The 17505-nt window shown below is 37.5% G+C and overlaps 1 protein-coding gene and 1 long non-coding RNA gene across 3 annotated transcripts; one reads left to right on the plus strand and one right to left on the minus strand.

The window, feature by feature from the left end:
• Positions 1 to 8733, plus strand: LOC144643967 (uncharacterized). 2 transcript variants are annotated; one of them, XR_013569004.1, is made up of 4 exons: positions 1 to 391; positions 2385 to 2492; positions 6849 to 6896; positions 7968 to 8733. It is a non-coding gene; the product is annotated as an uncharacterized LOC144643967 (long non-coding RNA). The 2 variants fall into 2 exon arrangements; XR_013569003.1 differs by lacking the exon at positions 1 to 391 and having other exon boundaries at positions 2162 to 2492.
• A 449-nt stretch (positions 8734 to 9182) lies between these two features.
• Positions 9183 to 17505, minus strand: LOC144643966 (uncharacterized). Its single transcript, XM_078503366.1, has 8 exons — positions 17484 to 17505; positions 16912 to 17121; positions 14554 to 14672; positions 13559 to 13628; positions 12446 to 12559; positions 11387 to 11575; positions 10816 to 10926; positions 9183 to 9587 (listed from the first exon to the last, which is right to left on the minus strand). Exons 2-8 carry the CDS (start codon positions 17086 to 17088, stop codon positions 9405 to 9407), a joined length of 963 nt encoding a protein of 320 aa, XP_078359492.1. The 5' UTR covers positions 17089 to 17121; positions 17484 to 17505; the 3' UTR covers positions 9183 to 9404.

The raw sequence follows: 17505 nt of genomic DNA on the forward strand, positions 1-17505 counted from the left end.
AACGAGCTAGGCTCCGGTGGCAACCCGCGTCTTTTGGCGGGAAAAATCATTACTATCAAGGCCTTAGCAAAAAAGTTTTTTAAAAACGATTTCTACTCAGCTAAGCTTTATATAGTAGGAAGTTTTAAACGCGAGGAAAAAAAAATCATTCTTAGCTCTTGTTGACAATGTTAGAATTACATGAAGGGGAGACTAACTTGAGGAAGTCCGCTGTGTGAAAAGTCAGGAAACAATCTCACAGCATGCCGATTTACCAAGCGTACGCATGAGTTCACTACTAAGCATGAAGACTCCTCGATTGAAAAGCACACGAAGAACTCAGTTTTAAAGACAGTTTATTACAGATACATTATTTCTGGATATATTCCTCGTTTCACCCGCGATGACGGTGGTGGACAAAACACTGACCCCCAGTCCATGGACTACCCCCATGGACTACCCAAATGGACTACCTAAAATGGACTACCCCTTAAAGTACTATTCCGAGTGTCTACTACTTACTGAGCTGTTGTTATACGCACATAATTTGCACTTACTTCGGTTACTTTTGACAACTCTAGCCGCCATTTTGAATGAATTACACTATACATCTGCTGACCTCAAAAAGCGAAGACTCATGCCCAGACTCAGCACTATTTTTTCCTCAGGATCTGTCTGCCTACCGGTTCTGTTCTCCTCGCTGCGCTGCCAAAGTTATTCATTCAAAAATTTTCTCTGGCCACCAAATGTTTAAGATGCGTCTCAAGCAACTATCTGATACTATTTATAAAAGTTTGGATCTTCTGTAGTGCAGTGCAGTGCCTGTTTTGTCTGTCTCTATGAGTCCAAAGATTGATTGCTTGATTTGAGTCTGTTGTTGTTCGTCCTTCGTATTCGAAGATGAATCTACACTTTCGTGATCAGCGGATGTTCATTGCCAACGAGTCAGGCCTTCTGGAAGACCAGAAGGCCTGACGAGGCGGCAGATCATAGAGCCGCGAGAAGATTTGTACATGTGAAAAAAATCTCAGAAACAATCCAAATGTCGAGAAATGTAAGTAATGTAATGTAAGGTAGATCGTGACGACACAATTCAGCAGGTGCACACTTTGTTGTAGTTTGGCCAATCAGCGCGCTACTAATTTGTTCAGCACGTGCATGAGTCATTGGCAACTAAAATTCCCAGACACGATGCGTCTCAGATAACAAAGAGGTTTCAAATCTGTTCGCTTCAAAAAGCCAAAATTCCCGAACTAGAGATTGAAATACGAAAGAAACTTGAATTAAACTTTGTTTAGAATTTAATTTCATTTAAGATGAAGGTAAGAAATGCATTCCAAAGCTTCAAGATTTCCAAAGCTTCGAAAATTTCGAAGTCATACAAATTTGCATGCGTAATTAAAAGTTAGGTCTGGCAAAGGAAACAATTACATAGATTTTATCAATCAGAAGAGAGTTTTATTTCGTTTCTCGAATTTATAAAATAAATTCCCTATACTACATTTTTTCCTGGATACTTCGGCGTTTTTTTCCTCGGGAAACAGGGCCTTTAATTTTCCTAAAAGCTGGTTGCCCGAACGCAATTTGCAGTGTCTCAACAACAACAATTCAATGTGATATTTGAGACATCACGCATTGCGCGTGATGAATTATTCTCGGAAAAATAAAATAAACTTGTTCCATCTTTGGCGACAAACTTGTCCGACCAGGCTTTTACCTTTTAAAACCTCAATTTTCTTAATACTTCTGTGCTGAATGGATTCAACTGCAGTGTGGAAAGTTTGAAATGCTTTGTTTTGGCAAATCTTTGTAAAAGTTTGCTTTTTGTTTCGTAATTTATTTTTCGTGTTCAGTGGCTCATAGCCACTTTGATTAAGACCTATAGGACTTTAAAACAGCGGAAACCTTTCCAAAATAGCGGCATCGGACAACAATGGCTTGAAACTCGCAAATAGCATGAAGTTTACAAGATTTCTCACTAAATCTTCACTACTTTGGTATTATTTTAGAACTTTTTGTTAGCCTTCATAAAATCGCATTTAATTCCATAAACATTCAAGATTTTCAAAGAAAACGCGCAATGTTTATTGATCGACCAAAATCATAAAGCGTCCCGTTGTACTCGTTGGCATTTCTACCAATAGGTATCACTAGTTTAGTATAATATATTCATAATGGCGGCTAGAGGGATACGTACGGCTTGAAAATAAACAAGGTAAGACGTAAGTGCAAATTATGTGTGTATAACAACAGCTCAGTAAGTGGTACACACTCGGAATAGTACTTTAAGGGTAGTCCATTTTTTAGGGGTAGTCCATTTTAGGTAGTCCATTTGGGTAGTCCATGGGGGTAGTCCATGGACTGGGGGTCAGTGTTTTGTCCACCACCCGCGATGACAACCATAGTTAGTAGAGGAGTAAAGATTGTGGCCGATCGAAATGGAAAATCTTCCAAGCTTCTTGGTGAGTTTGAAGCAAAGACGGTCAAAGACAACATTCCTTTACGAAAACAAGGTGAGCTATTGATGTTCATTTTTTAACAGATTAGAAAAGTCTTTGGTATTTAGATTAACCAGCATTCAACCTAATACACTGTACATCATTTTTAAACGGAGCTGGGTTCTAGCTCTCAGTCGTGTACCGGTATGTCAAACAACTGAGGACATAGACTTAATGAACTGAAATTCGTTTTGTCTTAAACACGAGTTGTATTCAAAGCATACCTTACTTCTGGTTTTTCCTATCCGCGTTAATTTGTTTATTCTGTAGTTAAATCACCGAAGTAGGAAGAACACACCACTTTTAAACGTTGGAAAGAGTACAGAACAAGTAGAGAACAAAATTTACATGAAAATTTGTAAGAACGTGGTCGAGTCAGATGCAATACAGTATGGGGCCCAGTTCTCGGCCACTATAGACGTAAACTAGTATTTCTTTTCTCAGAATAACCAAAGAAACTTGAAATTTCTCCCAGAGCTTTCTACATTATTCAGCTTTTTGGTGTAAAGCTATCGACCGGTTAATAATTAATTATCCCGAACAATAATAAAAATAAAATCTCCTTTTGTGGGCCCAGTTCTCGGCCACGCGGCCCAGTTCTCGGCCACCAAAAAGCTTATGCGTAATTTCCGTATAAAAAGGCTCAATTAATTTTCACAGTCATAAAATCACTCTGTAAACTTATTTATGGGGCGACCCTAAAACGCGGAACGACGGAATGGCGGAACGGCGGAAAATAACCCCAAATCTTAAAAGACGGAATGGCGGAAAATTACTGCAAACCCTAAACACGGAATGACGGAAAATGACTGCAAATCCTAAACGACGGAATAGCGAACAGTTACCCCAAAAATACAAAATTCAAAATAGCAAAAAAAGAATAAAAATAGAGGAATAAAAATAAACTTAACATCTTCATGTATGTGTTAATCGTCAAGTGGAATTTTAAACTCGCTCACCCCAACGATCTGATTCTTTACTCGAAATCTCAGCTGCTTTGCACAATAAAAAATAACATCACAAATACTGGTTTGTGATTTTTGTTTTATTAAAAAGCGTGCGGAAATCTCAGTTAGCTACTCCGCTTGTACGAAGACTTAATTACAATAATAATCATAAATAGAAGCTAACATTAACAGAATGAGTTTTTTGTAAAACAGAAACTAGAAAAAACGAATATCGAGACGAGCTGTCCATATCAGCATTGTTCGTATAAGGTCTTGTGACCTATGCGCTAAGACCAATGTCTTGTTTTCTAATATTTACAAAATCATAAAAGAAATAAATCAAGTTACCGAGTCTAGTAACAGATTTCAAAGTTTTTTTTCAGATTTCAGTGTTCGCACCAAATTAAAGCCCCCACGGGAATTATAATCATTTGTGAGTGGGCCGCTTTTTTTTTCCGCTCATTTAGAGAAAAAAAATGGCGTATAAAAATAAGTGTACAAGGGTACACTTCAAAAAAGAGAACCAAGTTTCTTTATCACGACCTTCTCCCCCTTCGCTTTTGCCACAAAAACCAATCCAAAGGAGCCACGGCCGATTGTCTCCTCCTTGTCTTGTAGAAGACCCCAGTCAAACAGTGTTAGGCCCGTATAATCTTCGATAGAAGGTTTTTCGAAATTTACCCTCCCATTAAGGGAGGGCAATTTAAAAGCCATACAATCTAACAATTACGATGAGGCAAGATATATTCGGGTTCAATATCGACTTCAAAAATAAATCTGCACGTGACGCGAGTGTAATTGCTCCCGGGAATTGCTGTGTTAGCCGTCGGGTCAATTATCTTTGGTAAAACGTGTTAATGTGAGTTAATGATAGTACTTCCGTTCTCACGCGACAACTGCAAATACTTGAAATACCGAAAATACTTGTGGCTTGAGACATTGACAAGCTGCAAAGCAGCTGAGATTTCGAGTAAAGAATCAGATTGTTGGGCGAGTTCAAAATTCCACTTAACGATTAACACATACATGAAGATGTTAAGTTTATTTTTATTCCTCTATTATTATTATTATTATTATTCTTTTTTTGCTATTTTGCATTTTGTATTTTGTATTTTTTTGTATTTTGTTATTCCGCCTTTTAGGGTTTGCGGTGATTTTCCGCCATTCCGTCGTTTAGGATTTGGGGTAGTATTCCGTCATTCCGTCTTTTAGGGTTTGCAGTAATTTTCCGCCATTCCGTCTTTTAGGATTTGGGGTTATTTTCCGCCGTTCCGTCATTCTGTCGTTCCGCGTTTTAGGGTCACCCTATTTATGTTATATCGATCGCAAAATATTTTTATGAGGCTTTTTGCAGGTTCTTGCAAAACCGCAGAATTGTGTTGTGTGACCAATGCATTTAGATGGTTTACTTTGCAGTGGAAGGGTCTTGAAAGAGTTAGGTGTTGTAGAAATAATAAACAAGACAAGAGTTAGCTCAAAACTTAGAGATTTAATTGAACTTTATTTTTAAAACATTTCTTTCTTTTATTCTGGCTGCAGTAGATGAAATTATATTAAAAACCAAGCGCTAAGCTGTGATAGCGAGCAGGGTGGCCGAGAACTGGCAAATACGCAAAAGTCGCACGGAAAAATTCCGAAGTAAATTAAGACCAACAAAATACAAAGAATCAACGAAAAGTTAACTTAAGCAGAAAGCTGAATTATTTTACGTTTCACATGCAAAAAAATTGGCTCTTTTGGTTGGGGCTTTCGGATAAAATACGAATTTAACTGCATCCAAGAATTTCAAGGAGCCGTAAACAAACAAGATTTCGGGAAAACAAATTAACCTACCTCCGCGTAAACTCGACGTGTGAGCTTTCTATAGCGTGTTGAAGGATCAAACTAACGATACTTAGAGCACAAGAATCAGTCTATCGCAAATGTAAATCTATCGCTGGATGTAAATAACTTTTTGTTTTAATTCAACTGAGGCGTGAAAAAACGCGTTGAACACAAAGTGGCCGAGAACTGGACCCGGCCGAGAACTGGGCCCCATACTGTATAGGGGACATTGCTAGCTGAGAGTCTTAGCGAAATATAGTTTCTCCATGACCTCTGTTATTTTTCACTGAGAACTTTGCGTAGTCTTCCTTATTTTAGTTTTTATATTTTTATCATATGAATGTTATGAGTGAAAACGTTTTGTGAAAGTTTTGTATTTCTTATCTGATTTTACAGCCTTTCTCAGAATAAATAAATTAGTTTTTTCATATTTTTATAACTTACCGTATTTAATCAATTAAACGCCTCCCTCGAATGAGCGCTACATATTAGAACAGAAATATTAATAAACGTCGCCCTCAAATAAACGCTGCATCATGATGATGCAGCATTCATTCGAATAACAGACTCGGAAAGCAAATGCAGTAATAATCAAGCTTGAGCAGGCCAAAAAAAATATTTTTCTTGATTGTAACAAGGTTTTAAGGTATAATTTAAAATTAACATTTCAGGCATGCACTAAAACATGTTTCTGTTTTTTTTTTTAAATTTAAATGTTCAGTTACCATACTATTGTTTACAAGAAATAAATTGAATTTTAAATGAACGCCGCCCTCGTATAAACGCTTTCCTCTAATAAACGCCGCACTCGAATCACGAAAAATTAAACGCCGTGGCGTTTAATCGAATAAATATGGTACATAAAAGAATATAGCACAGATTCTAAAATGTTATGCGAAAGATCATGAAATTTTCTTAAGTTATAACAACCAAGCTGATCCTGAAGTTATAATGTAGGATAAGGGCTTGGAAAAAAATAAATTCCAGATTGCCCTGTGGTTAACAAGCAGCTCTCAAATTTTGCTTGCCTAGGACTGTGCATGATTATGTTTCTTAGTAAACTTGTGACTGTATAATTTACATGTAGACGACTTGCCTGGGCCTTTTAACCTAAATTACGCAAACAGGCACGAAAAATTAATTGCTTGACAGAAAAATCTACTTGCCCCAGATAATCAGAGGGTACTTTTTTAGCCCTGTGGCTATGAGCATTGCTTTCTGGAAGGTTGCACATGACTCGTACAATTCTTTAAGCCTTTCAAAGTTTTCCAACTTAAAGCAGTGACTAAATCAAATATTTTTGCCAATTTTTTTTCTACAAGAGAAGTAGGATTAGTTTTTGATCGTGAAAAAAATAAGTTCAAAATGGGCCTGTCTGCGATGACTCGAGGATTATATAATTAAAAGTAAATAATACATACATGTATTATTTATTTACATGTACAACAAGTTTTTTGAGGTCAATTTCAGTGAGAAGTTATCATTTATTTTGGTAAATCTGTTGTCTTTCTAAAACTTGCTGTTAGGATTTCCATACTTTTTGCCAGGATGCAAGTTAAGAATTTTACAGGTTTTTGATATGTATAAATTTTGTTTTCAGTGCAGGGAAAACAGTCAAGGGGTGCAGTTAGTGAAATTGGTGATGCAGGTAATCATTACATAAGTGTCAGCTTATACCTTTCTTTAGCTAGATATTAAAGAAGCTCCATGACACATTAGTGCATGAAACTTGTTTTTCAAGTGTAAAACTTTTGGGTGTGAAAAATGGTATGCGTTTTAACCCTTTGGTAAGTTTACATTGTATATTTCCCTAAAATCCTCGTTCAATTGAGGAATTTAATATACACAATTTATATGTAACAGCACATGTACATAAAATGTTTTTATTGTTCAAGTAAAATGTTTTCGTTGTTCATACAATGCACCCCTCCCCCACCGTGGAGGAGGGGTATGAGGGCAAAGAACCAACAAGATCTGCTACCTGACCCGACAAAATACCGGAATACTTGTAATGATTTTGTGGGAGAAGTGCAAATTGACCTGTTGTGTTTGAATTCCTTTTGTTAATACCTTAATTAAACCTTAATAGCTAATAAGCTCAAGCCCTAACTTAACATAAATTGTCTTGTTGTGGTACCAGGCAAATGTAGAAATAGAACTTAAACTCAGCTGAAATTTTACGTGAACACAAAGACTTAGTAAAATTTTAGAGCTGTTTAGGCCAGAAAAGCCAGCTGGGCTTGTTGATGAACCGGCTAAGTGTTTTCTTAGCTACATCCCTGATAAAAGTTTTAGGGAGAATATGTAAGCTTTCCTGGACTTAATCACAGTACTTTCAACAGCACCTGTCAGAGATAAATAATTATAAGAGTCTCAAAAGACACATCATTTTGTAGGGAACTCTTGAATTAAGCCGGTGTTTCACACCCCAAAACATTCATCAAAGCCTCGCCATGTGCCGGGTCTTTTTGATAGCACTATTAGTGTCTTCAGTAGGTAAAAAAAGGTTTTGCTGACACACTCACTCTGAAAGGACTTTTTGGTTCTAAACATACATGTATCCCCCAACACATTCCCTGGCCCATGCAAAAATTGGAAAAATAACTCTCTTTTTTATGTATCTGTATAATGTTCTGAATAAATTCAATTAAAATTATAAATATTCATTTGATGTCAATGATCATCAACAAAATGGTATCTGTTATTTTCCCTTTTTCAGGGTTAACACGAGTAGCAGAATTTCCACAGAGAGTTGCAGACACAGAGAGAGAGAGAGATAAATGAACAATCAGAATATATTATTTCTTCATTGCATGTACAACTAATACTTATGTACTCTGTGTGAAATACAATTTATGTGGTCAGGTGTAATTTTAAAGTTAATGAAATAGAGCCAGATAAGGCTCATCCATGTACGTATTTCTTAAGGGATCTCTGACAACACAATATAAAAATCATCCGGCTACCCAAACATTTGTGGGAGGTTTGGTGACCTAATGGTTATTGTGCTGGACTCCGGATCGAGCGGTCCGGGTTCGAGACCTGGCCCGGGCACTACGTTGCGTTCTTAGGCAAGACACTTTACTCTCATAGTTCTTCTCTTCACCCAGGTGTATAAATGGGTACCGGCTTATTTACTGCTGGGGGAGGGGGGGGGGGGGTTAACCCTGCGATGGACTAGCATCCCATCCAGGGGGAGTAGAAATACTCCTAGCCGCTTAATAATGCTGCAGAAACCTGGTTACGCTCCAGCCTGATGAGCCACTTGGCTCAACAGCAGGCTTTACCTACCCAAACATTTAATTCCCAGTGCCCACACTGTGAAGAACAGTAATCATGATAATGAGATACACAGTTCATCAATCTCTAAATTAATCTCACATGTTGCAATACAATAATAACTGATAAAATATATGTTGTTCATAGGCAAATTTTTACTTCACCAAAACCGAACTCAGTCATTAAATAATAAAACATTAAACACAGCTGTTTTGTTTTGTGGGTGTGTCTCACAGATTAGTTATTTGTTGTTATTTATAGTATCGGGAAATAATACTGTCACTGTTCCAATAGGGCCCCCGTTTGAGGGGGGGGGGGGGTGGGACAAGCTACATGCAAAACTTTCCAGTTGTATGCTATGTACAGCTATAACATACCAGTTATGGTGGGTGTATGGATATTTTCTAGAGCAACGCTTTCTTTGTTCTAGTTTCTCTTTGAGAGTTTATATATCTTTGGGAGGTTATGCACAAACTGCTAGATGATCATCCTCTTTTGATTGATCAACTATTTTTACTTTTATTTGGTGCTGTTGTTCATGGTGAAAAACAATACATAATATATATAAAGAAAATAACACGAATAAAAAATCATTCTAAAAAAAATGTGAAGGGCATATAACCGGGGAGCTCCGCTTTTAGGCTTGCCTAAATCTATATATTAAAAATGACGCCAAGCTTTTTAGCCTTTGCGGTTACTCGTGTCCGATATAAAACACGTAATTTAGTAAGCTGTTTGTGTATACAAGTTCTAAAATTACGACAAATCCTTAAACAGAAAACCTAGCTACAACATAAGAAGCCCATAATTACGAGTTAGCGTATTATCGCTGCACTGAGATCCCCACGGCCCAGGCAGCCTTCTTGACACGTTTGGTTCAAAACTTGTAAGTGGAATGCAGTTGGTGATATATCCAATCCCTTGCTCTGATTGGTGGATATTTGTTGGAGCCATCCAAACACGTGATCATCGTGTCGTCATCCGGGTCATAAAATAACACCAATGAGCGGCGAGGAACGCGGCGTTTGATTTCAACTTCCGGTATCAGCACACGGTGAACCTAAAGGACAAAGAACGTTTATATATTAATACTGCCGGTAGCTATGCCTTCCAGCTATACCCGCGTCTATTCCAGGAGAAGATAAATTCAGTGACTGGCGTACTTAGGCCATCCCAATAAAATGTTTCGTTTCCCATCGCCCCGTCTTTTGTGATGATGGGTCGGTCGGTCGGGCAAAAAAAGAAAAAGAAAAAGAAAAAAAAAAAAAAACACTTGGGTTCCAGAGAAGGCCGGGCTGCTAAGTAAGAAAGCCTGATTACAAAGTCAACTCGAAAACGTGGTCTTTTCGTTCGTTATTCCTTATCAAATGTCTAAACAGTCTTTAAATAACGTAGTATCGATGTTTATTAAAGACAAAGACATCATATACCAATCGTTGTTAATAAAACAAGATCGTGTGCTTGTAAATTGAAGTACTTGCTTCTTTAACTAGTGAATCTGGAATTTTTTTTTTTTTACTTTTCGAAAAAAATGGGTCGGTCGGGCGATGGGAAACGAAACATTTTATTGGGATGGCCTTACAATTCTAGCATTAGATACTCTAATTAGCAATCTTTAGATCGGGGTCTATTTTGTATTTTTATTTCGTGAACTAGCTTTTTAGCTAGGCGTGCTGACCACGTTAATAAAGATTGTATTGTATTGTATTGGGGTATGGGTACGATATTGAGAACATGTAACTAGTGCTTTTGCTCTTGTTTATATCGTTTAGTACCAATCTCGTACCGACTCTCTGCTCAGTAACAGGAAGGTATGTGGATTCTGGGAACGAAACAAGATTAAAATTCGAAATTCGTACCCGAACTCGATATCGCGCTTGTACTGCTATCTAGACTGAGGTACTGTAGCTTACATTGTACAGATTTAAACTGACCAACACCTTAAAAATACTTTTACCCAGGCCTTCGCCTGCCTTGTGATTGTTGTGTTAACTTTGGTTTGGATTTTGGATTACGTTAGAAATCCGGCGCAATAATGTTCAGTTAATATAATTGAAAGAACGGTAATGCCACAGATTCTTTGTAAAGCAGAAAGTACAAAGATCTCGTTTTCCATTTTTTTTTTGTTTCAGTTTCCCCGAGTTTCACAACGTTTTTCTTGTTTTGCTGTTTACTTTAGTTTTCCAAAACATTTACAGCTCCTTAGCTCTCCAATAGAAGCATGCATTCGCGAACGTTCTGAAGTATCTAATTTATCTAATTTAGGTATTATTTACAACTGAACATACCACAGACTTTAGTTTGTCACTCGTCCATCTCTGCACTAAGTCATCAATATTCACCAGTACTGTACCTTTCATGGGCGTGGCAGGCACAAATTGACCATTTACGTTAGTTACCTGAAACAGATCAATAATGTTGTACTCAATGTGTTTATTGATTTTAAAGTGATTTCTGTAACAGAGCGTAGGTTGGAGTAGAGCTGGTGAAATCGAATAGGTCTCAGTGTAAATGTGTAATTACCAAGTTATGGTGATATATTTACTTTTCAATCATAACACACAATGCCACACAACGAACTCTAATTTATTTATCAAGAAAGGCAGATTTTTGAATGTAAATCCAGTTTCTGTAGAACAAATTGGTTGGGAGAAAATTGCTATTATTCCTTGTTGGAATATCAAGTGCAGGTAACACCCCAGCATTTTATGGTTACAAGTGAGATTAATATACCTTGCCCTTGCCAACCACTACCACGACAAAACTTGATCCTGAGTGGATAATCACTAAATGTTACAATTAGGCCACCTAAAAGTTTATATATTGATTAGTAAATAGCGATGCTCTTCTCCTCCTAACCTCAAGTCCACCAACATCATCTTGAATCAGCAGCGTAATTCCACCATAATCTGTATGTTCACCACAGCGGATCTGTCCTGGCTTGACTTTGCTGATATCTGGTATCATTGGGTAGTAGTTATATCGTAACTGAGCCCCGCCCACCGAAGTACCCCTCTTTTCAAAGGCATACTCAAATGTGTCAGGTTCCTGTTTGTAAAAAGTACACGTCAAAACATGCTGCTAGTGTTGAATGCATTTCTATATCGATAGATTTACCTTCAGCCAAAAATCACTGTTCTATTAAACTACAACGCAGCAGTGCACTACATGTAAACGAAAGCAATTCAGCTTGGGCAAGGCCGTACCTAGCGGGGGAGGGGGAACTAAAGAAAAAAAAAAACAAAGAAAAAAAGAAAACCTAAAAAAAAAACAGTCAGCGCCCTTCCCAGAAATCTTTCCCCTTGCAAAAAAAAAAAAATCCTAGGTACGGCCATGTGGGGGATCTAAAGGTCAACTATTTTTATTCTTACAGCAACACTGTACAACATGTACGAGCAAGATACAACAATAAAATCACAAATCCATGATGTTCTAGGGTTCTACTTGAGTGAGTCAGCTGATAAATTATGACCTATCGTTTACAGAGCCTGGCAGCTAGCTATAAGCCTTTAAACAGCTGGCAGACCCTCGGCTGCTCAGTTTTTGAGTTAAAAAGAGTGCCTTTTTAGGTTGTACAAATTGTAGATAAGAAAAAAAAAACAACTCAAATGAATGGCGTTCATTAGTAATCTTGAGTGGAATTAATTTGTCTGAGTGCGACGATTTAATTCTGTAATGATCTGGTTTTGCTTCACTTCATTTTGTATTTGGTGAAGAAAACTTACACCACCTGTCCACCAGGTTATTTTATGAGTATGTCTACCGCTAGTTTAAATTCTCATTTGATTTTTGTGTGAAGTATGTTGATTAGTTTTTAACAAGTTACCGGCAGCTTAATTCCTATTCCTTATATGATTGTAATCACATTAACTATGCATACATAAATTTATAGTACTCAGGTATTTAGTTTGGACAAACCATGTTAAGACCAATAGCCATGACAGAGAGCATCCTTGAACCAAGGTCTGTTATGTATTTAAAAACAGTTTTCACTGTGTCCTGGAAGTTTGGTACTTCTGCATTAGGCCATTCCTAAAATGAAATTGTATTACGGTAACCGTATTTATTCGTTTAAGCGCCCTGGGCGCTTATTAAATTTTTGGACCTTGAGAGTGGGCGCTTATTCGAGGCTGGGCGCTTATTAAATTTTCACCATTTTCAACAAGCAGTAAGCTTATTTTGCAGCAAAATATTAAATAATATAACAACACGAGAAGATACATCAAAGGAGAACTTTAGCTTTTCGTTGAAAGTTTCCGGTCTTCAGGGAAGTCTCTTAGTAGTACTTAGTCAATCAATACCCCTCTTGCACACTTCAGTTTTTTCTTGGAGGAGGGGTGGGCGCTTATTCGAGGCGGGGCGCTTATTAACTTTTCTTACCTTCATGGTGGGCGCTTATTCGAGGTTGGCGCTTATACGAGGTTGGGCGCTTAATCGAATAAATACGATAATTCACTAATTGCTTTGGATATTAAATAATGTTACTCAGAAAAGACTAGCTAGGAATGAAAAGACTAGGAACAAAAGATTGTCACTGAGTAAGGCTAGGAATGAAGGACTCACTTTCGTTCCCAGTCTTTCTCATTCACCTCCCATCCCTTCATTCCTTTTATTTCCCTCGGCAACAGATCTAGCTAGAGTTGCCTGCAGACAAGACTAGCACTATTGGAAGAGAACCTCTGTGAGTTTTGCCATGGGTTAATTTGTTTAAAAAATTACAAAATTCATGCAGATCCTGTAAAAAATTATCTGTGAAAAAATCTGGTTGTTTTTCACAGTTTTTTTTTAAGGTTTTTAATACCATGGCTGTGTAAAACATGCATGGATTCTTCGTGTTCGCAGAATCAAAAAATAATATATGGTATTTCAACTGTCAGATTCTTATCCAATAATGTAGTGCAGTGGCTACTAATATCTTTTGAAGGCAAAATGCCCAGCCTATATCTCAGGTTTCCTCTCTCTACAACATAAATCAAAATTTTAATTATCAGAGCATACTACCCAAACATTATTTAGGATAAATAAACTTACAAAATCTTCATCATCAAGTACAGACACATCGAATGACTCCTTTAGATCTCCAGGTCGCTGTATATTATTGCTGCACAATGTATAATAGGAAAAAAAAATCAGTAATTGTCTGCAAAACTTAGCATGTACCCTGCATGGATTGCCCGGGGGAGGGGGTACTCCCTATAATGGCCTATACCGGGAGGCTCCGCCCGAAAGGGGTACCTTTTTCAGGCTTCAGGTATAAAAGGGTAGGGATTTCACAAGTTTAGGTATATGAAAGGGTATGGAAATCTGTCATTTAGGTTTTTGGAAGGCCTTTAATTCAAATATTTCGAACAGATGCAATTTATGGCTGTATTATTTCAATTTATTAAGCGCTACTTGAAAATGACAAGAAAACATCATGTTTTAAGTCCATATCATGACTTTCAGGTATATGAAAGGGTTACCTTTTTTCATTAAAAGGTATACGAAAGGTGTACAATTTCTGGCAAAATGGTATAAAAAAGGGTAAGGGGTAAGAGCTCGGGGCGGGGCCTCCCCATACAAAACTTTTTTGGGTACCCCCAGGGATAGATTTCCATTATTACATGTATTTATTTAGGGATCTCTAGACTACTGCACTAATCAGAGATAGAATTTCTTGATGTTTTGTTCTAGAAAACATATGAATCCATACCCCCATGGAAAGTTTTATTGTTTTGAATTTTCCAGTCCCATCAAGAAATTTCAGTTAAGCCATACTTTCCTTAAAAATTTTTTGGCTTTTGAGACCTCCCACACGCTCGCAATTTCTAATGACCTTGCTTCCAAGGGGTAAGTCTGGATATAATTTTTCTGGAACTGCACAATGGTCATAGTTTTACTTCATCATTTATATAATTTTTAATCTAATAAAAGGAAAATTAAAATTTCAAATAAGACTGATTTTATAGTGTCAAGGTAACACTATTTAATGAAAAAAGTATTGATTTTTAGTTTAAAATGTAACACAAAAAGCATAATGTAAACACCTTTCTCTTTCAAGCTCATCCCAGCCATTTTTAGTAGTCCCAGTTTTCTTGGTGTACTTCTGTTTTACATCAACACTTAAGTTAAAAAACTTGTCATATGTCTCAAAAGCAGCATCAATCTGCAGGGTAAAATATTCCAAAATGTAAGACAGTGAAGGTGATTTTGTCTGGATGAGGATATTTTTTAAGCCTACGTGACAGCCTTCTGGAGGCCATCTTGATGTTGTGTGGCTTTTAATTCGAAAGGAGGCGCTTATTACGTTTATCAATTTTCAGCCCCAAAATGATCATTGTCTTTGTTTTCAGTGAACCCACACTGCCCAGGGGGGTACTCTGGAATCAAAGTGACGGGGAAGATCGAACGGAGGCAAAACTCAGGACCCAAAAAAATCCCTGGACCAAAAAAAACGCCCCCCAAAAAAATCCCTAGTCAAATGACCCCTAAATTGCCATGGCCGCGCCAAGGCACTTTAGTTTGATTTTAATACCCAAAAAAATCCCCAATTAGTCACCCAAAAAATTACCTGCCAAATTCTCCTACCCATAAAAATCACGGAATCGAAAATTTCGACCCCCAAAAAATCATTCGCACATCCCCGTCACTTGGATCCCAGGTACCCCCCCTGGGCCACACTGTAACACAAAAAAACTGTAATAGCTAAAGTATTTTTTTTGGTTAAACTCAAGCCTGGGATGTTCTTAATTATTAATTCAGTGGTAGTTAAAGCACTGGAAGCAGGAAACGTAAAATGGTCTTGTAATTTCAGGAACTTTTATTTCAAGGCAATAACAATTTAAGGTGTCGAGTCTGCACAAAATTTTATGAGGAACTTACTAACGTGTAGTGCCTATATGCCGGAACTCAGCGTGCCTGGCCTTAGGAGCAGGCACAGCTGTCCTAAGATGAGATAGGACAACCGCATGATCTGAGAAATATCTCTCTGTCTCTGGCTCTTTCACTATAATTATTTCATCAGACTGACGGGTGATGAGTAAATCAAGGGTGTGACCATGAATGTGGGTGGGTCATTTTACATGTTGTTGCATGCAGGCTTATTGAATCCAAGAGATCTCTAAACTGTATGGCATCCATGTCAGTAGGCACGTCAACATGTATGTTAAAGTCGCCCAAGAGGACCAGCGGTTCATTGGACATAACAACGGATTTGAGGTAGTGAGAAAATTCAACAAGCCACTCTGACGCCTCGAACGACGACTTCTCAATACAAGATATTTTGCTGGTGACATATCCATTCCTCACAAGCAGTGCAGTTCCCCCACCCCTTCTGTCAGATCGTGGACAGTGGTATAGAGTATTGTACCCCGTCGGGGTAAGTTCATTAAGAACAGCACTGTCGTTCACGGACAACCAAGTCTCGCAAATTGTAAACAAATCGGCTTTCAAATCATTCACCAATTCCACAAAGGCTGCTGATTTATTCCGTAGCGATCTAGCATTCAGACTGCATATTTTCAATGGCCTGTTGTCACTGGGTGACATTCCACTCCGATCCACGGCAATAAGATTGTTTGGATTGCAGGATAACGGTCCATTGGGACCCGGGTTTCCACTGGTTACCAGTGCGCTTTCGCATAGATTTTAAGATTCTTCTTATTACATTCAAGATACTTCACGGTGTAGCGCCTAGCTATCTTAAGGACCTAGTCTCTGTCTTACCGGCCTCACATTATCAACTACGCCGTAACAATAGTGGTATATTGTTAGAAAGACCTCGGCTGAAAACGAAAAAGACTTTGGGAGATCGTGCGTTTTTGATAGCTGCCCCATTCTTATGGAACAGTCTTCCTCTGCCAATAAGACAGGAAACATCCATCGAGTCTTTTAAACGTTCTGTTAAAACATATTTATTTAGAAAGGCTTTTAGTTAGATTTGTTATTCGTTTGATTTAATATTGTGATTCTTAAATTTTATTATTTACTACCTTTCACTATTACTCTGGAAATTTTAATATGTAAATATTGTAATTTTAAATTCATTTTTACTGTGTAACTTTTTTAATTTAGTTTAATAATTTATTGTAATGCGCTTTTGAATATTTTTATAGAAAAAGCGCAATATAAGTATTAAATATTATTATTATTATTATTATTATTATTATTATTATTATATAAATTAATTGCTGCACATGGATATTTCCCTTGAGAAAAAGAGAAGTAACATCTGTACTGTTATATATGTAATATTCCGTGAAAGTACAGGGGGGGGGGGGAGGGTTGGGGGTGCACTTATATATATTCAATATATTTAGTCTTGTTACGAGCGCTTATTACAAGGGGACGCTTATTTGAAGCTGTAAGCTCATTTAAGAGTTTCAGGCTTACTATATGACACTTACTATTTCTTGTGGAATGCCATGATTCTTGAGATACACAAATCCAATGGTACTAAAAGCTTGATACACTTGATCAGCAAGTTTTTTAACGTCGTCAGCATTTTCGCCCAAGGGATCATTGTGTTCAAGACTCATCGCACTGAAATCCACGACGGGAATACCTGAAATGTTCTCTGTCATGTTGGCGGAAAACGTTGAAAGCCCACTCAAATCCTAGGTATTAAAATAGGGCAGAAGAGAACATTGTAGTCAGGCTGTATGTGCAAGAACGTTATGCTCAACTCAGTATTGCTCAGTATAAGCTTAAATGAGATCTATATCCTTAACTGAGGTGAGCTCAAATAGAATGTAGTTTCGTTTCGTCAAGTGTTCGTTCACATATGCCGATCCAAAAAACCATACCGACTCTCACGTTCCTCTTTCAAAGCATAATTGTCATGTCAACTCTTGTTCTTATGATAGATGGGATAGATACAAAACACAAACGCTCAGATCACGCAAGTGAAATTTCGTCGAAGAAAACGTATCCGATTTTCTTCGGAAAGCTACAATAAAATTGGAAGCCTGCCCCTTACCTGGTGTTCTTTTGTTGTGTCT

Source organism: Oculina patagonica, chromosome 2 (genome assembly GCF_052425735.1).
Source record: "Oculina patagonica isolate OP01 chromosome 2, crgOcupat, whole genome shotgun sequence".
NCBI classification, from domain to species: domain Eukaryota; kingdom Metazoa; phylum Cnidaria; class Anthozoa; order Scleractinia; family Oculinidae; genus Oculina; species Oculina patagonica.